The sequence below is a fragment of the Plasmodium coatneyi genome, chromosome 12 (genome assembly GCF_001680005.1).
Source record: "Plasmodium coatneyi strain Hackeri chromosome 12, complete sequence".
NCBI classification, from domain to species: Eukaryota; Apicomplexa; class Aconoidasida; order Haemosporida; family Plasmodiidae; genus Plasmodium; species Plasmodium coatneyi.
In genome coordinates this window covers 3,851,152-3,872,620 of record NC_033567.1, presented here as the reverse complement: position 1 = coordinate 3,872,620, position 21,469 = coordinate 3,851,152, and the positions used below count along the sequence as shown (strand labels likewise).

General features: G+C 39.4%; 6 protein-coding genes across 6 annotated transcripts; 3 read left to right on the top strand and 3 right to left on the bottom strand.

Annotated features, from left to right (window-relative positions):
• Positions 1-423: 423 nt before the first annotated feature.
• Positions 424-1,392, bottom strand: PCOAH_00045310 (Uncharacterized protein; the record flags this gene model as incomplete). Its single annotated transcript, XM_020061315.1, has 1 exon — positions 424-1,392. The coding sequence occupies one exon, from the start codon at positions 1,390-1,392 to the stop codon at positions 424-426; it is 969 nt and encodes a 322-aa protein (XP_019916941.1).
• Positions 1,393-2,570: 1,178 nt separating this feature from the next.
• On the top strand, positions 2,571-7,215 carry PCOAH_00045300 (Uncharacterized protein; the record flags this gene model as incomplete). Its single annotated transcript, XM_020061314.1, has 5 exons — positions 2,571-5,887; positions 5,984-6,512; positions 6,683-6,747; positions 6,863-6,981; positions 7,193-7,215. The coding sequence occupies 5 exons, from the start codon at positions 2,571-2,573 to the stop codon at positions 7,213-7,215; spliced, it is 4,053 nt and encodes a 1,350-aa protein (XP_019916225.1).
• Positions 7,216-8,307: 1,092 nt separating this feature from the next.
• On the top strand, positions 8,308-12,075 carry PCOAH_00045290 (Uncharacterized protein; the record flags this gene model as incomplete). Its single annotated transcript, XM_020061313.1, has 1 exon — positions 8,308-12,075. One exon carries the CDS (start codon positions 8,308-8,310, stop codon positions 12,073-12,075), a length of 3,768 nt encoding a protein of 1,255 aa, XP_019916439.1.
• A 414-nt stretch (positions 12,076-12,489) lies between these two features.
• Positions 12,490-13,560, bottom strand: PCOAH_00045280 (Uncharacterized protein; the record flags this gene model as incomplete). Its single annotated transcript, XM_020061312.1, has 1 exon — positions 12,490-13,560. The coding sequence occupies one exon, from the start codon at positions 13,558-13,560 to the stop codon at positions 12,490-12,492; it is 1,071 nt and encodes a 356-aa protein (XP_019916736.1).
• Positions 13,561-15,110: 1,550 nt separating this feature from the next.
• Positions 15,111-17,327, bottom strand: PCOAH_00045270 (Uncharacterized protein; the record flags this gene model as incomplete). Its single annotated transcript, XM_020061311.1, has 1 exon — positions 15,111-17,327. The coding sequence occupies one exon, from the start codon at positions 17,325-17,327 to the stop codon at positions 15,111-15,113; it is 2,217 nt and encodes a 738-aa protein (XP_019916583.1).
• A 1,524-nt stretch (positions 17,328-18,851) lies between these two features.
• Positions 18,852-19,938, top strand: PCOAH_00045260 (Golgi apparatus membrane protein TVP23-like protein; the record flags this gene model as incomplete). The annotated part of the gene is made up of 3 exons (XM_020061310.1): positions 18,852-19,075; positions 19,313-19,438; positions 19,602-19,938. 3 exons carry the CDS (start codon positions 18,852-18,854, stop codon positions 19,936-19,938), a joined length of 687 nt encoding a protein of 228 aa, XP_019916857.1.
• Between the last annotated feature and the right edge of the window lie 1,531 nt (positions 19,939-21,469).

Here is a 21,469-nt window from a genome sequence, read left to right as displayed (position 1 = left end):
TTTTTTTGTCAAACAAGTTTGTGTCACATGTACGTGAATCCAAGGAATAAAAAAAAAAACAAACAAACTGCTCACAGTGAGCATGGTGAAATATGCAGCGCCCACCTGTCGAAGCGAACTGCTGTGGCAAAATCAAATCAACACAGGTGCTTCTCAGAATGATAAAAAAAAATTCATAAGCGAATCCGGGCACCGCGAACAAATGGAAATGATGTGTACTAATCTTTAACTCATAAAAGTGAAGCCATGCTTCTAACGTGGCCACAAATAAGCGTGACATCACAAAGGCGGGGAAAGCGCCAAATATATGCAGGAAAAAACAAACTTTATCCACAAATGACACAATTCCTGCATACGTAAAAATGTGCACAGAACAAGAATGAGCGCGTGCCTCATCTAATCTACCCACCTGTCACACATACCTCACACATTGCATGTTTCACTAACGTATGCTTCATATTTTTCCTTCTTCTTTTCAACTGCTTCGTGCAGCTTCTGTTGTAACCTAACCAAAACGGGGTGATGGACATCCTTTTCAAACTCTCTTTTATTTTCCGAACAGAGGATAATTTTTTTAACAGGTAAAATGTTTCTAGTTGTCGAACAAATGAAGCAGAATTCGAAGCGTCCAATGTCACTTATTTTGATAGCTTCCTTTTTTAATGTTATGCCCTCCTCTTCGCATATGTGTATTATTTGCTCTCGCATGGTGCCCTTGAGAACAAGTTCGTCTTTTGCTGTGTATAAAGTATCATTAAAAAAGCAGAAAAAATTACATGTCAATCCCTCTGTAATTTCTTCCTTCTCGTTATATAAAACAACCTCTTGGCTATTTTCACTTTTCAATCTTAGCAATTTATTTCGCACATCAAACACATTTGAATATTTTATATTTGGCGTCTTCCTTTCCCCACACATGATATCTATCTGAACATGGCTGCTATATTTTGGTAAGCATTTTATGTAGCATAGAATGGAAAACGGCTCATTTGGAGGTACGCGGTTATCTGTGTGTATATCCCACGTAATGGTAACCATAACCATATAATTTAAATTTTCACTGAAATGTTTCTTTTTTATATCCTCATTTAATGCATTTAAAAATTCAAATCCTGCTTTGATGCTTGCGCTGGTGCTTTTGCGAATATTTTCCAATGTCAAATGCTGCAAAATGTTCGTGACGCATTCCTTGTTTTGGTCATTTATTTGCAACTCCAGAAAGTTGGTGGAGTACTTATGCAAATTTCTCATGTGTGAGGTGAAATTAAAAATGTACTCAAAGGATACTACCGTTTTCATTGTCGTGTACACTCCATCTATGCCCAGTTTGATGAAATCCTGGACAGCCATGTCGACTAGCGACGCTTCATTGTTCTTTATTAAAACTGCCATTTTTTTTTTTTATTTTCCAATGTGCGGAAATTGCAAATATATGGCCAAAAAAAGAAAAACAATCAATAGCGTATTTTTAACGTTGTAAAGGCGGAAAGGAAAGCAAACTGTGCTCATTTTCTTGTTCATTCTTTCTTCTCCACGTGGAGCTCTCAAGTAATATGAAACAACAACGTGTAGCACTTTTCCACTTCAAAGGTAAAAATATACAGAGGAGAAGCATCCTAATTTTTTTTTGTCAACAGATTTAATTTTTATTCATTCTTTCGAAGTGCCTTTACGTTAACGAGAAAATGGAACAGAATCAATTCGCTAAAAAAAAAAAAAAATCTTTTTCTTTTTTACGTAACAACAATGTAGTTGACCCCCTATGCGGCATTTAGCCTATTCGCGGTATGCACTCTCTCGGGCACGTGGAAAAAGGGCATACTTTTTTTTATTTTCAATTCTTTGTGCCATGTTTCCTGATTAAAGTGAATTAATACCTTTTTAAATATATACACATTTTTTTCACTTTGTCATTTTCTTGCTTATATTCCTATATATTTTATTTTATTTTTTTTGCCATACCGTAGGGGTATTTCCAATTTGTGAGTATATAATCGGAAATTTGTTAAATCCCCGTCCGCAGTGATGTAAAGGGAAAAAGACATATGACCCAGAAATGTTCACAACAGGGTTAAATTCCCTTTTCAAGCATCATACACATCCAAATTTGCATTCTACTATTTTTGCAAGACATTTTTCATGTTTACTTTAATTTTGTCTCTTCCATGAAAAGAGGAAAGCAAAACTTTACCATTACTGACTGAATATTTTCTCACGTGTTAAATATTTTTTTTAAAAAAAAAAAAAAAAAAAAAAAAGATAGCGAAAGGGAAAAGAGGAAAAAGCTAGTCAAACAATGTGTGAGAAACAAACTAACGCACAAACAAAACTGAAGTGTGAACAATAAATTTAAGGTGACATTTGTATAACTGCTAGGCATAAAACATGCTGGCCATTAAAACATTTGTTAAAAGGGCCAAGTGAAAAGGCAAGGCAAGGCGTCTCCTTCTATTCTGCTTGTCGACCTGTGAAAGTTGTACGCGTAACAAATCTGTACACATGTATACCAATATGTTTCCAGCTGCATGTATCCTCATGGACTCTACACATAAACGCAAGAGGAGAATAAAATGAAAAAACGCAATGAAGAGTTTGACGACTATTACGATGTGTATGAGGAGAACTGGACAAACGACACATTCGAGGAACTAGAATTTACGCAGAGCCTGGAAAAAAATATAAAAAAAAAATTAAGCAAAGAAGAGTCAAAGCAAAGTATATTTTTCTGCACAGATGATAACACTAAAATGAGTAATGTTGAAGAGGCGCACCTAAGTAGGAGCGATTTAAATTTAATCAACGAGTTAGAAACTTCCATTTCCAAGGGGGAGAGGAGAGGCCCCCACGGGAATGGTCCAGGAGGGGAGTTAGATCAATCAAGCGACCAAATGGACGCAGACCATCTCGAAAATCACGCAGACGATCACCACTTCGGGGACCAAGCGGATGACCGCACCAGTGACAAACTAGGCGAAAGCAAAAAAACAGATCAGGAACTATTCCTATTTAAAGACATTTACGAAGAGCTAGAAAAACGCCCGAACGGTGATAAGGACAGTAGTTATTCATATGATGATAATTTTTGCAAAGAAAATAACGATGCACGATTTTTGGATAAATTAGAATTCACCAGTAGTAACAACGAATCAGACAACGCAGAAGGTCCGTCGGGCAATTTATTTCATATAGACAAGTCATCCATGGAAATGTGGGATAAAATAAATAGCAACGGTGCGGCAAGTTACGGGAATGACGTAGGCTGCCTCAATGATGATCCTTATAGTGACTACGATAATGCAGACGGTGCCAATTTTTCCAACGAATTGGATATTACTCCCCAGAGGAGCGGGGCGTTTCTCCATAGTGGGTATAGCATTGGTGAAGACCAGAAAGGAACTTCGCCAAAGGGAAAGGTTAATCACATGTATCATAGTAACAGCAGTGCGGGCTGCTCTGTCAGGAAGAGTCGAACTGGCGACTATGGGGAGAAATTCGATATGCAGGTGGATAGCCCCTCCTCTTCCTTTTTTAAGGAGCAAATGGGAATAGGTGAATCGGAAGGGGGCAGCAAAGACATGGGTTATTTCAAAAGGGGTGGTAACTCATCAAGGGGGAACGAAGAAGAAGCAGTGGGTCTATCAAATGTTGACATGCCAGAAGGAATTAACTCACTTTATAGTAATAGAAGCCGAAAAGGTGTCGGAAATTTTTCCTACGAAAGTAGAGACTCCCACGCGAGCACAGACGATGTGTACTCTGGGAAGAGTACCAAACGGAGTGACACCTCTTTGGGCAACAACAAATGTTATGACATCAGCATGACCAGTAGCAACTTTAACCGAGAGGAATCTTTACACTACTCCCACGAATACAATCTGTCCATGGCGAGCAGCAGCTTAAGTTTAAGTAAACTAAATGACAGTGAGATAAAAAGTAAAAGAGTCGTTTTGCGAAGTAGTGACAATGACATAAACGCCGATTCGTTGGGGGTGAATTCGAACAGCAGCGTGAAGGGTTACCGCTCCAATGGTGAAAACAAACCCAAAGGAGTCAACAGAACAGATAGTTGCACCTTTTCCGCCAGGGATAACCGAATCGGGCGTACCGACAATAAACCAGTTAGCAAAACAACCCCTACAAAAAAAGACAGTGACGCTCCTTCACAAATTAGGAACAACAATTTGAAATTAAAAAGAAGCAGTAAGAAAAAGGAGGAGAAAACACCTGAAGAAAGCACCAACCTTGAGGGCTTTCAAAAAAGACGCACCGGTAGCGGCCATAGCGCGAAAACATCAAACAGTTTGGCTTCACCTAAAAATAACAATCGTGGGTATGCTTCAAACGAATTAAACAAAAGGGACGACTCTTATCATAGCAGCTCGGATAGCAATTCCATTTTTGTCAACAAGAAAAGAACCAATGGACGGGAAAATGCCACTGCCACATGCAACAGCAATGACAGCACGGACATTTGCGTCGACCTGAATGATGAAGAATCGTGGGACGACACGGACAGGGCAAACGACAAAAAAGGAGACGCAAAGAAAAAAGGAATTGTAGCGATTATAAAGGATAGGTACAAGAATGAGAAAAAGAAAAGGAAAGTCGAAGAGGAGGAAGGTGCTACGGGAAGAAGCCACCGCTCTAGCGATAAAGGTGGTAGAAAAAAAGACGTATCACTCAATCATGAGGAGATTAACGATCAAAGCAACAGTGACCAACTGAATTTGCTGGGAAAGGAACTAAATAACCAAATAAACAAACTAGAAAGGGAACAAGATAAAGTTAAGAAGTTAGAATATGAGCTCATTGCGAAAAGTGCAGAAATTGAACTTGAGAGAGAAGAAATGAAAAACAAAATGGAAGAGGAAAAAAAAAGGATGATAAAAAATTTGGAAGAGGAAAAAAAAAAGTGGAACAAGGAAAAAAAAAGAATAGAAAGTGAAGTAGACAAACAGAGGAGCATCATAATGAGCAAAAGAAAACTAACCAACGAAATGGCAATGTTCAAAAATCAAATAAAAGAACTGGAAGAAAAGTTAACAACGGAAAAGAAGCAGCATAAAATAACTGTTGAGAAATTGAGAAAACAGATCGAAAATTTAAAAATTGAAAATGAAAAACTCAAAACGGAGTTAAAAATTTCAGACGAATATAGAAGTAAGTTAGAGAATTACCAACAGAAAACCATCATGAAATTGGCAACGAATGTGGTTCAGGAGAAGATAGTAAAAAATACCGATCCGAAAAGTTTGCCTCATTTGTTGGATTGCTCAGGAAGTTCCACCCCGGTGAAGAGCAAGCCAAAGGGGGGAAGTGTTAAAATGGAAAGCGAATCGGATTCGTTATATCAACCCACCCTCAGCGATGATAAAACACTTCATACAAATGCACTACGTGAAGGTGACCCCTCTGTAGTGCCATCGAAGGAGATAAAAGGGAAAAAAAAAATTACGCTTAACGATTTATTTGTGCACAAAAATGATGTGAAGTATGGGCACACCTCCCCAAAGGATGATGCGTCTATAGATAAAAATTTAGAAAAAATGAAATTCCTAATAGAGAAAAATAGAAATGCCGAAAAGAGGGACAAGGTATACAACGAGGAAGACAGCATTAGTCATACTACAAATGAACATAATAAAATATTTAGGAAGTATTTTTTTGACCACTCCAGCAAAATAAATGACAAATTATCTTACAATAGTGGTTTCACAAACGAGGAGGAAGAAAAAGGGGACCCCCACGAGCAGATCAGGGAGGCCTCCTTTCTGACCAACTACACCAAGCAGGATAAGCAAAATGGGATAGAGGAAAAGGAACCCGATAAGGGGATCCCACTGGGAAGAGTCCAAGTTGATACACCCATGTGTAATTCATCAGAAAGGTATGTCTCATCCGTGGGAATCTCGACAAAAGCTCTCAGCAGTTAACTACCAGGGAGGATACCTACCCCCATAAAGTAACCTCTCCCCGTGATAAGTAAATTAAACCGCAATCTTTCCAACTCCATTTTGTACAGGGTGACGAACGAGTTGGGAATCCATACAAAGGATGATAACCCAGCCAGGGCATCAAAAAATGGCACAAATAGCAACATCCCCACGACGAGTAACACACCGTTTAGGCGTTATGGGGGGGAAGGAACATCCTCATTAAACACACCCACTGGTGAACTAAAAAGGAACAACACCACCAGACGAAAAATCAACGACGATAACAAAAGCATTGACCACTTAAACCCTTTTGGCAAAAACTGGGACTTTATAATAAATTTCAATTTTGATGAATTATTTAACAGCTGCGAAAATGTGATCGAATCGATATTCTCCTCCACCAAGAAGATGAAGTATAGACAGGCCTTTGTCGATGGGAAGGTGGAAACGTTATTTGAAGACGGCTTACGAATTATTGAGAAAAACAGAAACAAGAAAATTGTGGACCCCACGAATTTAACAATTTATCTTTACCCCAGTAAGGATTACCGTGCGCAGTTGCCAAATTCGTACACGGTAAGGATAAGGAAGGAAGGATAAGTGCTCACGTGATAGCAAACGCGCACATGGAAGTTTTTCCTGTGCTGATGCGACGGATAGACCGTTCCCCAATTGGTACACTCTTCACAAGTGGGCTCAAAAAATTACCGTATTCCCCCCCCACACACTGCCCCTTTTTTCCTTAGCTATTCCGCTTTGTAAACAAAGGCATATACCAAGTGAACATACCGAATAAATGCCAACTTAATAAGTAAGAAGAAAAGGGCCATACTTATTACCTGCAGTTAAGTGCACTCTATTATTACATTCCGAATCAGCCAGCATAAAAATGTCTTCCTTTTTTTTTCCCCTTTCTTTTTTGCTAGGTTTCCTAATGGCCAGATAGACTGCAAATATACCGATGGCCACACGCAAATTTTATTTTGCGATGGGCGAAGGAAGGAGATTCTACCTAACAGGGAGGAATACGCCATCCTGCGCAACGGTACTGAATGGGGAGTCTATGGAAGAATGTGCAGCAGTGGAGAGTGCACGAAATGGGCTCATTTATGTGGAGCACAACTTTGCTGTTTCGTTGGAGGTGTATTGTAGGAAGTAGAAATGCTCTCACGAAGGGGGCACTGCACTGAAGCGACAAAGTAGAAGCCTCCCAGGAGATAAATATGTTGCCTACCCTTTCTTTCCACCCCCTACAGGTACGATCAAAAAGCTTAATTAGCAACTTCGCGTTCATGAGGAATGAACTCCTCGTAAATTCTTTTCCCCACCACGGCCTCCGCACAGGTCTTATTCTTCTCCATTTTCATCTCCTTCACCATTTGGACCCCTTGTCAACGGCTACAAGCAAATTTGTTTTGTCCCGATGCAGTGATTTCGTGCGCACACGTCTTCCTGCAGCTGTAGCAGTTTTGTGGCGATCATTTTGACGCACATCCGTCTTTTACTCATTATTTTTTTGAAGTTTATAAACTGGTTTGCCTCCTTTTTTAAATACTGCATTCGATGCATTCCCCCTTTTTTAAACCTTGCTGTTCCGACAGTTTGTGCAATTCTTAAACTTTTTAATTTTTTGGAGTCGCTGTTTTTTTCGCACAAGCAAAAATGTAACAAAACTGCCGTTAATTTTGCAACAAAATGATCGTAAAAAGAAAAAAAAAAAAGGAAATATTTTTTCAAGTGCATACATTTTCAACTAACCTTTTTTTTTCGCCAAGGAGAACATCAACTTGAGCGATTAATGTACAGCTTGAAGTTATCTCCTCGAATTTTTGAAGGGGAGCCCCTTTTTGGCCATTTCCCCATTTTGCCATTATGTCATGTGACAAAGTAACTAGCCAAAATATCTAAAACGAAATGACGTTTTTCTTTTAGGATCTATCTTTTTTTTCCGTGGCGATTTTTTTTTCTTTTGGCGAGCATATTGTACCTGTATTCGCAGGTGTACATATTATAAACATAACACTACATGAACCCATGAACCTATGCTGTCGAGGAGAACCTTCACCTGGCCTCCGCAATAATCCTTTTCAAACTGCGCTCACGTAGCTAGCCTCATTTCCCCCGCACTGTTCTCAAATGGGTGAAACGCAATTCTCAAGGAGAACATTTTCCTGTTTGCCTGTGTTATTATATAGGCAGAGGGGGACGCATATAGTAGCAGATTAAATCATACGCCTAGTCGAGGAGCCGGAGAGGGAAAAGAAAATAACAGGAGAATTATTTACCCGTACAGGATGCCTGAGTAGTAATTTCCGTTCATTTATCACCCTCTGTTTTTCTCCTTCTTACCACCTCCCCACGGTTGTACAAAATGGACGAAGAAATATTAAACAAGTACGCCACGAAGAACAGCATAAACAACATCCCGTATAGTAACTTCTTCGTGGCGCAGAAGAGAAAAATGCTGGAGGAGGAGTATGCCAATAGGGACAACTTTGGTCATGTGAATAAGCGAGCCAAAATATCACTGTATGATAATTTTGAATCGCTGAAGAAGCTTAGGTTAAGTGAAAATGACGTCTGCATAGACCACTTTAAGGATATGGACAAGTACATCAATCAAGTAAAGGAGTTAAGGAGCATTTATAATTTTCTCTTTAGTGACCATTTAACGAATGAACATGATATTTTGCACGTGAATAGAAAATTCTGTTCCATTCAATGCAATGAAATTATCGATAGGAATATCTTCTTTGAGAGTTCTGCAGAGAGGTCTAGTAATGGGTTATACAGTTTTGCCAAGGGTGGACTGAATGTCTGCAGCGATGCGCTGATAAGGAAGAAGGGGATGCCTGAAATGGAGGCACATGGAGTGACCGTGGGGGAGAAGAGTGCAGACTGGGGAAGTAGCAGGAAAAATATTCACACCCTTAACGGTGATAGCACCATTGATAATTACCCTATTCAGAGTGAGGAAAATTTAGAAGGTCTCCCCGGAGGAAGCGGTAGAATCCCCCCCTTCGGAAGAAGAATTCTTAATAGCGTCTCGAACCAAGTACTGTACATCGATGACTTGTCCCCGTATGACATTCTGCTGCTAGTGTCTCTAGTCACGCAGCTGCAAAATGAACAGAAGGAAAATGAAAAGGAAGAAAAAAACTTAGAAGTACTAGCGAACATTGATGAATTTCAAGTGAATGCACATTCGCTAAAAGAAATTTTCAGAAACTATTTTAAAGAAAAATCCTTTCAATGTTTTACGTGCGGATTACGATTCAGCTCAAGCTTAGAGAAACTAAACCATTTGGAAAATCATTACGAAAAAAATAAATATTACACGAGTGGCGGGGTAGAAAAACCAGGTGCGAATAGGAACCGGAAAAAAATTGTTTATCTAGACCATATGAGTATATCTATTGAATTTTTTATCTGTAAGGAGTACTCTATTTTTGAGGATGTGTATGAAAATATAGTTACGAAAAATTATAGCTCCTTTAATTATAATGCCAAGTGGGAGGCGGACCGGAAGACCATCCACGTGGAGAGGAACTACGGCAGTGTGAATGATTCGGCCCTTTTGAAGACAGCCAAGGGGGAGAGTGACGGGACGAATTTCGCATCGCGTGTAATCGGTTTGGCAGATAATGAAGAACCTGGTGATGTCGAAAATGCCTTTGATGGAAATCCCAACATGGTGGTCCATGCAAGAAAGGAAAACAACCTTGCCCAATGTAAGAGAGAACCTCCCCCTGAAACGCTCGATTTTTATATATCCCCTGAGGGGAACAAACTGAACGAAGCAGAAGACGCCCCTTTGGGTAAAAACGTAGAGGAGGTATTCCATTTTGGAAAAAAGTCCAACGAAATGGATAACTTCTTCTGGGCAAGACAAAACGAACCACAGAATAAAAAAAATGAGAAAAAAAAAAAAAACTTACATAATGTAGAAAATGATGATAATGACTCTTCCTCCGATAATGAGAACGACAACAAGAACAACAGTAGAGATCGTAACGACACGAACAACGACAACGGGGAGGTGGATTTTTTTGATTTCATATATGGAAATCAGAACACGTATGAAGTGAACCTGTCGAATTATTACACCGTGACGGATGATAATAATGTTCATATAAATTACATCGATGGAGAAGTCATGTTTAAAAATATCCTAAAATGTTTAGAGATAAAGGATATTAAAAGTTATGTTTTTCCTTCGTGGATCCCTCGAAGGAGCATAAAAAATTTTTTAGTCAGACCTGTTACGGAAATGTATGGACAGCAAGTCACTAGTAGTAACTCATTTGCGAATCTCACTGTCGCCAAAGGGATGGGCAATCTTTTTATGAACAAGTACGCCCCGGAAGATTCTCCGTTTGGAAACAAACTAGCCGTGCAGAGTAACGTCTGGAATTTGTGCACAAGTGGGGAATTTTATCTGAGCAAGCAGCTGGTTCCCATGAACGTTTTTTTTTCCCTCCCTAAGATGGGTCGTCTGGAAGGCAAGCGGGAAGAATACCACGAAGGGGGGTACTTATCACGTGGGGGAGATGGGAAGGTGGATCCAACGCGGGGAGAGTTCCAAATGGAGGTGTCCAATAGGGGAGCTCCTCTTCAGGACGTGAACATAAAGGTCAGCGACGAGTTGGGAAAAGAACCCGTGGAGGGAGGGAACCGGAGGGAATTGAAAAGCACAGATTACCCTACGGATGAGTTTGCGGTTTCCCCATATCACGCCCATAGCGAAGCGTGTGAACACCAGAACGATGAAGAGCAGATGATAGCGCAGTCCTTCTTGCACATTTTTGGCGAAAAGTACTTTTCACAAACGAGCGCCTTCAAGGAGACGTTTCTCTTCTACCTGAGGAGTAACTATTTCGAAATGAGTCATCACTTCAGTAACCACGTAAACTTTAACGACATAGAAGAAAGACTATATAGTTATATACAAAATAATTTTACCCAGAAAATGCCTTTATTTGACACGAATAATTATCATCCGAATGAGTGCTTCCTGTGTAAAGAAAAACTTCAGTTCGATTATTCATATGAATACAATGACTTTTACTACACGGATGCTGTGGCTGTGGATTTGAATAACCTGCTCGAGGAGGAGGAGGATAAGGAACAAACAAACACGTACAGCTTCAGTTTCAGTGCCAACAGGATTGACGAACTGAGCGATAGGTGCATTTATAACGATCCAAGTTATGACATATTGGACAACGGAATTAGGGAAGCGGAAATTATTTTCCAAAAGGTGCAAAATGGAGACGCATGTTCGGGCAACGGAGTGAGCCAATTGGAGGAAGAAAAAAATAACACAACTATTGCAACTGATGATAGCCACCTTGGGGAAAAGTACAAAACGGTTCACAACTCAGTACACATGAATGAACTGCTCGAAAATGTAAAAAAAATAATTGGGGAAAATTGTGTACTGAAAAAAACTGTCATCGAGTCAGCTTTAAAATATAATTGCCAAATAAAAAATATGAACAGGAAAAAAAAAAAAAAAAAAGATGACCACATTCAGCATTACAATAATTTATTTAAAAGTTTTTGCATTCCCTACGAAACAGTAAGTATTCTCCATGACATACAAAAAGAAAACCAAAACAGGAGCAGCGTTAACGTTAATAATGTCTCCCAATTTGATATTAACCATGAATATGCAAATGACGAAATTGATGATTTTGTGAATTATTTCGAAAATGCCACACAACAAGTGACCAATTCGCTGTTCGAAAATATCTACAAAGGGAAAAAAATGGACAAACATATTTTTACGCACATGACAAATTGCTATATAAATGACGATAATGAAAAAAAGGACAGTTTTACTCATATCTATTTCCCGTCCAAAAATTATTTGCACACAAACTTCACTTATTTTCACCATCAGTGTTTTAAAAATTATGTGCAGTATTTTATTTTCCCATATTATTTCTTAACCAAGTTGGATGATCACCTTTTTAAAAAAATTGTCATATCTGCTGTGAGGCAGTTTTTCAAGGCATATCATCGTATTTGTAAGTTTGGCACTTCTGGGGTGAAGCACGCCGGGGGCAGCCGTCCGTGTGAAAAGAAAAGGCCGACTCCAAAAGCGGGGCAGCTCCAGCGGAGGAGGCACTTTTAAGCGTGGCCCCAGCAGCCATTACACTTTTGTTTTTGTAGATCTTTTTTGCCCTATCTATGATTTGTTTTGTCTGCGGGGTAGTTACTCCCCCCACACACTGTGACTGCTTCATCGCGTGCGTTTAAATTTGCGAAAATTAATTTTTTCAAATGTCTGCATGAGGAGGATACCCCCTTTTTTTTTAGTACTTTTTTTAAACATTAAAAAAAATATATATTTTAAATTAAAAAGTTTTTTTTCGTAAATTGGATGGTGAAACAAAAACACGATGCTGGTTGAGTGGGCTGTATCGCATGTGCGCGTAGGCAAAAATGGACTTCGGTTCGGTGAGGAAGTGGATGCGATTAGTGATATTTGGATCGGTTTGCGGGAACATGGGGATAGGTTCACCACTTGCTGCTCCGCGCTGACCAATTAACCGTCCAGGGGGCACCTGACGCAGTTCCTGACGAAGTCACAGAACTTGCACTTCCACTTGTCGGAGTTCTCCACCACGTCGCTGGAGCGCTTGCCGTCCCAATAATCCAACAGAATATTAATTGTAAACAAAGTGGAGTGGTAAAAATAAGGGATGTGATTTCTCGAAAATTCAACCCCTTGGTGTTCGTATACAATTTCCATTTCTTCTTTAATCCTTGGAAGTCTAAGAAACAGACAATGGACTACTTTGGATAAGTTTTCCAAGTTTTTATATTTTACCAAATCAATAGCTGTAAATTCAAACGTAGGATCACATTCGTATATTTCAAACAATTTTTTAAAGTCAGCTTTTCCATTCCTTAAATGCTGTAGCAGTAGGCAATACGTTTGTACTTGTATAGCAGACGATTTCTTCTGAGCAAGACTTGGCTCCCTTTTTTCCTTCCTCGTTTTCGTATCGGAAATGATCAAATATTCCCTCCTGGAGACATTATCATATTCAATTCTTAGCTCGTCAATTATGCCTCTTAATACGTACCCTCTAATGACCCCAAAAACCCACACTTCTCTTGCCTTCTTACATTCATATAATTGTTCCAACAGGATAATAGTGTTTAGTAGACGGTATCCTAAGGACTCTTCTCTCGTATTCACCTCCACGTCAATTATGAGGTGATCTGCTTTTTCTAACACTTCATGTCTTTCTATACCTAATCGCATGGCTTCTGTTTCTCTCCTTTTCCCTGTTGTTAACATTAATTCCAATTGCTGTTCGCACCATAACTGGGCTGATAAATCCGTGATACTTAACTTATTTTTTTTATTAAACTTTTCATTTGGACATTTGGATATTTTGTATAATTTTTCCGTTTCGTTAATTTGCTGCTCTTCTAGCAGGTCCTCCACATCGTTCACGAGCTGGTCAAATTCTGAGATCGGCGACGATGGGCTGTCACTACTCTCTGCGTTCCCTCCTAACGGCTCGCTCAGGATTTTGCACTGCTTTTCATTATTCGCGTTTTCGTCCTGCTCCCTTTTCCAGATTATGTTAAACGTTGTTAGCATGGTGTCTGCGTGGGGGCAGGTAGGAACGGGTAATAAACGGTAAAGAGTTGCACGATGAATGGACTTTTCAACACACGCGAAGTTGTTACTGGGAAAACGCCCCCAAGGGGCACACATGAAGTGCCCACAAATAAGCCGTTCCTAGACAAATGTATTGCTCTACCTGCTCATGTGCCTACGTGATATATTTGCCGCAAATGCCAGTTCTCCTAGATGTGCATTCAAAGGGTGAGAAAAAACGGGGCGGGAATTTCACGGGGGGAAACTCCTCCTAAGTACCAATAACTCATGGATCTTCAAAAGCCTTAAAGCGGAAAAATGTAAATGCATAGAGTTGAACACATTACCCACGCGTGCTTCCCAAAGGAGAAATGGACCTATGCCAACGTGTAAAGCACATTCGTGTTTTTCATGACGTCAAAACGTTTTGCATATTCTTTTGAAGCGACGCGCAGGGAAAAATATTTTCTCTCGCGCGGGATAATTTTATGCCCTAAAAAAGTAAAAGGTGTATCATTTTGTGAAAAAAAAAAAAAAAAATTTTCCCCGAAAGGACCTGCTGGAACACATAAAATAACACGAAAAAGTGAAGAATAAAGGAAAGAGATAACTCCCACTTAAGCAAACAGTTAGTGTAAAAAATAGTGAGAACCTGTTTAACGCATCGCACGTAAAACACAGGACATGTACAAAAAAAAATAATTTCCTATCCGAAGCGGCGCATTGTGAAGAAAAAAAAAAAAAAAAAAGACGCTCATCAAAGTTACCCAGAAGAACGATTTAAAAACTTCCTCCACGACGTTCTCTTCCTGATGAAGGACATGCTTTTGGCACTCCTATAAAGTGGTGTAGGACGCTGCTTGGAAATTATTTCCGAACCGTTTTTCAGTAAATGCGGAAAGAGGACGAAATCGTTTCGTAGAAAGGGGCTGTGTGCATATAGGAGAGTTTTACCCGAGCGGTCACCATTAGCGGCAATGCCATTCTTCCCATAAGCGACCAAGAACGATGCGCCTATGCTTTGTCTGATTAACACTGCTAAAACGTAGGGCCAAAGGAAAAATTACCGACAAAGTATGTCAGCCCACTTTTGTAAAGTTTTAAAAAAATGTCACTGTAAATACGAAAAAAAAAAAAAATAGTGATGTCCAAAATTAAAAAAAGGTGTGTAAATATATTTTTTTTTACAATCATGCAAGGTTTAAAAATGGGCCATATTACGCGCGTAAAAGTGGATTACATATACGCACTAACCACACACAACAGTTTGTTTAACCCCATGTATACGTTTTGAACTGACGGAGGGACACAGAATGGAGCCACACCACAGAACAGTGTGGACACTTCGCCACGCCAGGGTGAAAAAAAAAAAAAAATGTAAAAAAGGATGACATCCCAAAAAAATTACACATGCTGTGTTTACTAAAAAAGGAAGGTACAACGCATTCAATGGCACATTTTTCTATACATTCCGCGCCACACATACTTGGGATGTCCACCCCAAGCGGAACGCAAAACAAAAAAGGTGTAGAGCGCCCCCCCAATCAGCCTTAACGAGCAGCCTCGCCCTCGCGGAGCGAATCGTTGCCCTTAAATAAATACACCCCATTCCTCTGAACGCAGAACTCTTTTAAGATGTTCCTAAAATAAATATCAGGAATGGTTAAGGTGGATTGAATAGCCATTTCAACTTGCTTGACGATTTCATTTTTTGAGAAAACAGAATTATGGTTCGTTTGGAAAATATTAATAACAGCGTTTCTGCATTTGTTAAACTCGCTCTGATTTTCTATTCGCAGAAACCACATATTGTTAATTTGAAGGGCGATATTATTTAGCGCTTTCATAAAAAAGGGTAAATCAATGTTGGTATTTTTCGCGTCCTTTTTTATCTTATTATATATATCATCGAAAGGTATGCAATTATTGTGTAGCACGTCTGTAATATTTTTTTCCAATGTTCTGATATCCAGTTTGTAATCGTTAATTACGATTTTACTATTTTTATACGTTTGAATAATTTTCGCAATTTTCACCATTTTTTTTTTCCACTTTTCATTAATGGACAGGCATAACTGGGTATTGTTATTTACAAATTCTTCATCCATTTTGTGCTTGAAAAAGTACCCTGTATATTTGTATTCGCATAGAGGGAGGAACATCTCTGAGAGAGCATTGTTGGGTAGGTTGGTGGCCTTTTCAAAGTTTTCCATAAGGATGGACGTAGAAGAGTTAATTTTCTTCGAATCTGCGTCAGCATCTGCGTTCCTGCTAAGGTTGCTATTACTGTCATCGTTGCTACGTTTGTCGTCTTCCCCTCTCTTCCTTGCATCGTTAGGACCCTTTTTCCCAACCTTTATGTTGTACACATGCTTCAGTAGAATTGGCTCTACCTGCTTGAATATAATCACCAGTAGTAAGTCGCGAACTCTTATTTTGTAATCCATGTAGGAGAAATTTTCCAAGTTTTTATTTTTTTTCTCACTGTCACTTTTCGCTTCCTTTCCTTTTAAAAATTTATATAAATATTTCGATTTGATGATCCATAACCCTAGGATGTTGACGCAATATTTCTGGACAGTATTTAGTAAAACATCCTGATCGATATTTTTTTTTATAATTTTTTGAATTTCGCTAAACCTCTGAACATTTTTCAATCTCATTATTTTTAAAATTTGTTCATCCAGGTTTAGCGAAAAGAAATAGAGCATATTCAAATTGGTGCTGACGTCTTCTTCATTTTTGTACAGGCTGCTACTGTGTCTACTGTTGTCCTTCAATTTTCGATCTTTTACATTTCCATCTGAAGGTAAATGACTCGTATTATCTTCCTTGGCGTTTTTGCACATATGATTTAGGTACATCTGTCCATCGTTGTGGAACATTATTTGGAGGGGGTCCCCATTAATGCTTTCTCTTAAGCTGTTTACATTAGCAATGCTGGTTCCGTCTGCATAGTTATAGTTATTACTACCCCCTGCGTCATCCCTGCAACTGAGAATATCATTTTTGTTGCTGACGTTGGTGAAGAGTTCCAACATTTCTTGGGCCTCCAGAGAATCCGGTTCATAAATATTTACAATGCTTGTCCATTGATGATCTACGGTAACCGGTTGGTTGGTTTCACTTGGGTATTTATTCTCCCCTTGTTCAGCATTTTCTTTTATATTATTTGCCTGAACAGGTTCAGTGGGTTTGCTTTTCCCTTCCACGTCGGTATCCACTTTTATATTATCATGCCATGGCTTAAACTGGTAGATATGTTTCAAAGGGACCATGTAAATTTCTTTCTTCTTCTTTATTTCATTATATTGAAATAGGCAAACGCAATTTGTTATATATTCGCATAGAACACTCGTGCTGATTAGTCTGCTTATATTCCTGTCATTCTCTGAGTCCCTATAAATGGTAGTCGATTCGTGAGTGTCTTCCTCCTTCATGTATTCGTGCAGTTTGTATTCGAAAACGTACGTCTCTTCATTTGTATTGCATTTACTTTTTATTTGCTTCAATTTGTTATAATTTTTACAAGCATATATTTTCTGTATATTGTTCGTATAATTGTATGGCCTATATTTTGGCCTCAGTGGGTACTGAATAAGGTACGTGTTAATATTGTTCAGGTTATTTTCGTTAATGTTGTTTAGGTAAATATCAATTTCTTCTTCAATTTCTTCATCGTCCTCCGAGTTGGAGGTCCTGGAATTATCATCAGACTCCTCTTCGTCATATTTGTAGTTGCTCAATTCTTTCAGATCTTCGTTCATTGTTCATCTGTGTGGTAGAGGGGTTATTACAGGTCCGTTACATGGAGCATACATTTAGCGTTTCTCCCTTATATATAGTCCTTTGTTCCTTCCCCTTTCAGTGCGCCTATATTTGCATTCACTGGGGGGAGGGGATGGGGGATTCACCCTTCTGATTTTATAACGCTCGCCACGCTGCCATGATATGTTAGTGCTGGAATGGCCTTCTCCCCCTTGTAGCGCTTCTCAGGGAAGGGGGGGTGCAGCTTAATAACAAAGTGGTAGCCTTCTGCGGTGCCTTCTTTTCTATTCTACTACGCAAAGAGGGATGTATATTTGTTAAATGTACACTTCCTTAGTAAGGGATGCATGCCTAACGAGGGAACCACAAAAATTGTTTCCTTCCGGAAAACATATGAGATTGTTCTGCATTGGCACTTGGCGCGAATTCCGTTTAGCTAGTTAAAAGGGAGTTCGGCCTAAATCGTGCCGCTTCGTCAGTGATGTAAAAGTATTATCAGCGGGGGAGTTTCCTCTATTGTGCACGGCGCCACATTATTTTTACCGCTTCATCGCTGCGTTCTGCGGTTGGGTTCGGATGCCCCATTTTTAGCAATTCACTTTGGCGTTCCTTTTTAACGCCCCTTGAGTGCATTTTTGGAAACTCGTTCCCGTCACCGCTGCGGTGTATTTCCGGGCGCATGCAACTTCGCATTGTCCATAATTGCTATTTTATTATTATTATTTTTTTTATTTTTTAATTTCTTGCGAATGTGAAGTGCTTACCCGATGAGTTGCGTATATGGGGGAACAATTAAAAAAAAAAAAAAAAAAAAAAAAAAGAACCTTTAATCAAAACCTGGCCGTCATTTTTTTAAAGGGAAAGTACTCCATGTGAGCGGACTGCGGGAGGACACATCACTTGGTGTCAACAGGACGAAATGGAAAATACGCGCATGAACAAATAGGCATGTTTAAGTGCATGTTCCATTTGTTACTTCTTCGTCCATCCGGTTCATGTCCTATTTGAGGAATATTCCCGCAGAAACTGTATCACAGAAACACGAATAAGCGTGACGAGGAAGCATCACCCGGGAAGTAGTCTTCATGATTCGCCATCCAATTGGGGCACTCCTTTACAAAAAATAATGCCCCCTTCTTTGCGAAGGTGGTGGAAGCCAAGTGTAGCATAACAGAACAAGTCGGAAAAAGGGCACAGCAGAAGAGTTACCAAAAAGGGAGATCCCCTTAAACGTTGTGATCCTTTGGGGGGTGGAGGCAAAAATGAAATGTAACGCAGCTTAACATATTAACTGATGTTAAATCGTCCATGTGGTTACAATAAATGGGGGGAGAAATCCATTTATGCCCAGTTATATTCTGCGTCGCTATACTGCTCATATGCATAGACGAACGGATCGACGTTTTTACATACTATTGTAGACGTTCCTTCGCATGCTCTTCCACAAGGGGCACACCCTCAGCAGTAATGTTCGAATGTGCCATCCGAGTTCACCCCCCACACACGTTATCCCCTAAAGCAAAATGGACAGTTACCCATTTGCTAGCGGCAAAAATTATTCGGGCAGTGCACAGCTCCCAACAGTTTTAGGAAACCCAATGAGCACTAACAACTCCTCTAGTGTGAATAACAAAGCACCATTTGATAAAAACGCCCTGACCACCTACTTTGACGGTGTCCTCAACAAAAGCAACCATCCGTATATTTGTTTCGCCCACGTTTTTTTTAAGCTCCTTGCCGTGTCGCTGTAATAAATGCATGTTTCTATAGCATGATTGGCCATGCGTATATATATGCCCATGCAGACAGGCAGACATGTGAGTGGTTGCCTTTTCAAAGTGCATTGACTACATGTTTTACCTGTCCCAGCGAGTTTAAATTGTTCAGTTCATTTTACCAAATGGGTTAAGTTAACCTTGGTAAAATAAATTAAAATGATTTTTTTTTTTTTTTTTTTCATATTGATTTTTCCCCCACTTTGCAGATATTTCATGGGACCCTCCCTATTTGGAAGTGAAGAATCGGATGAACATGACTTTATCATCACCTTTGCAGTTACCCTATTTTTAGTTTCGTTGGATTTTTATTTGGTTAAAAATATAACCGGCAGGTGGGTAAAAGTAACACAAGGGGTGTTATGACGGGGAGGGAATTTCCCCCCCGTTGTTATGCGTTCCTGCAGATGTAGACATACAAACATGTGTGTATATAATAACGTTCATATAAGAATGTGTTCTTTTTTTTCCTCCGCCCCTTTTACTCTCCCTCTTAAGGCTCCTGGTGAAGATGATATGGTGGATCGACGCCAATGAAGACTACTCCAACAAGATTATTTTCAAAACGTCAGATGAAAGCCTACTGAATGCCACAGACAAGAAGGTTTTTTGGTATGCACTGTATGTAAACTTTTTCATATGGCTGAGTCAGACCTTACTGATGTTGTTGTCCTTTCAGTTATGCTGGTTTTTGCTTTGCTTTTTGTGCCTATTTCTCTCCTTTTACAACTTATGTAACTTTTGGAAGTGCTCCAAGGAGCAGCATAAAGTAGTGGGCACCTTTTTGAGCCGCATCAATTTGAACCAGTTCTACAAGACGGCGTTCAGTGGGTAGCTATACCGTTGTACCGTTGGTAAGCGGAAGGACCGACTTATTTTATCAATTTCTTTCACACCTTAAAAATGGAACGAACGTGGGAACAAATTTTCAGACTTCATCCCCCCTTCACCCCATTTACAGTCGTTGCAAAATTTGAAGTTTCCATAAATCGCGTAAGTGCAACTACGTCCATTTTTTTTTCAAACAAAATCTACACCAACGCGTAGAGAGAAAAACAGTAAAATATCGCAACGTTGAAAAAATGAAATTCAATCCACGCCTTCTCGTTTCGTTGCTTTTTTGATACTTGTTTGCGCATTATTTTTTAACACATGTTGGTATGCCATTTTTTTTTTTTTTTTTTTTTTATTTGACATAATATTTCATCTTAAATGTGCGAAAAATGGATTTATTTGTTTTACTTCACCCTTTGCCTGGTGATTTATTTATTTTGAAAAAATAACAAAAGAGGATTTATCCTTGCCCCAGCACGATGTTACTTTCCACTGGGGGAAATAACTTGTCAATTTGTTAGCCCCTACCGCAATGCACCGGAACCGACAACTAGCTAAACGGAACAGTTTCTCTCGCCCCCCCCGCCTTTGATTTATTCACTTTGTTAACGCAGCATGGAAGCAAAAAGGTATCCTGCTTGTACTGTCCAGCATGCAACCAAATTTGCCATTCTAAAGATCGAAGCGATTGCCCTATGTTTTACGTATGGTGAAAAAAAAATGCACCCTGCGCTATCCATTCGCCAATCACCGTGCCGAACAAAAGCTGAAATAAAAGAAAACGTTCGTGTGGCTAGCATGAGCACACTCGTTGTGCTTCCACAGGCATAAAATGTAAACGCAACGAAAATATACAGAAGTGTAAGCCTGCGTTCTGCGTTATTCTCCCGCTTATATTTGTTCGTCCGTCCGTCCGTTCGCTCACATATACTGTGCCGCACTACGCTGTACTGAACATATGCGTATTCACGAACATATTCTACATCGTTGGGGACGACAATTTTTTGAATACTTCGATGCGAATTCGGCACTTTTAAAATTTGCTTTTCTCTCTTTTTTTTTTTTTATTGTTTTTTTTAACCATTTTTCTGTATTATTTTATTTTATTTAAATCCCTTCCATCATGCGAACGGGTAAGATAAGCCAAATTGAAAAGGGAGTTAGCACCGAAAATTCTCATTAGCCACTCTCTTTCTGAAATAAAAAAAAAAAAAAAAAAAAGTTACATATAATAAACGACGTAACAGCAGCAAATCGGCATATGCTACCAAGAGGCATAAAAAAAAAAAAAAAACTGCCACCCCAGTTTTGTTATCCTTAGAGTTACTCTTCCTGTACTGCAGAAAATAGCATATATATAATATGTTCCCCACCCAGATGCAGAGCTATTTAAGAAAAGGCCCAAACGCACGTTAAAGCAGGAAAGCGGTTGACCTAAGTGGGGATATCCTTAACGGGTCCTTTCAGCTTGCAAGTTTTCTGCGGGGAGTATACATCCCAGTCAAGCCGTGCAGGATCTGGAGCACCCACGT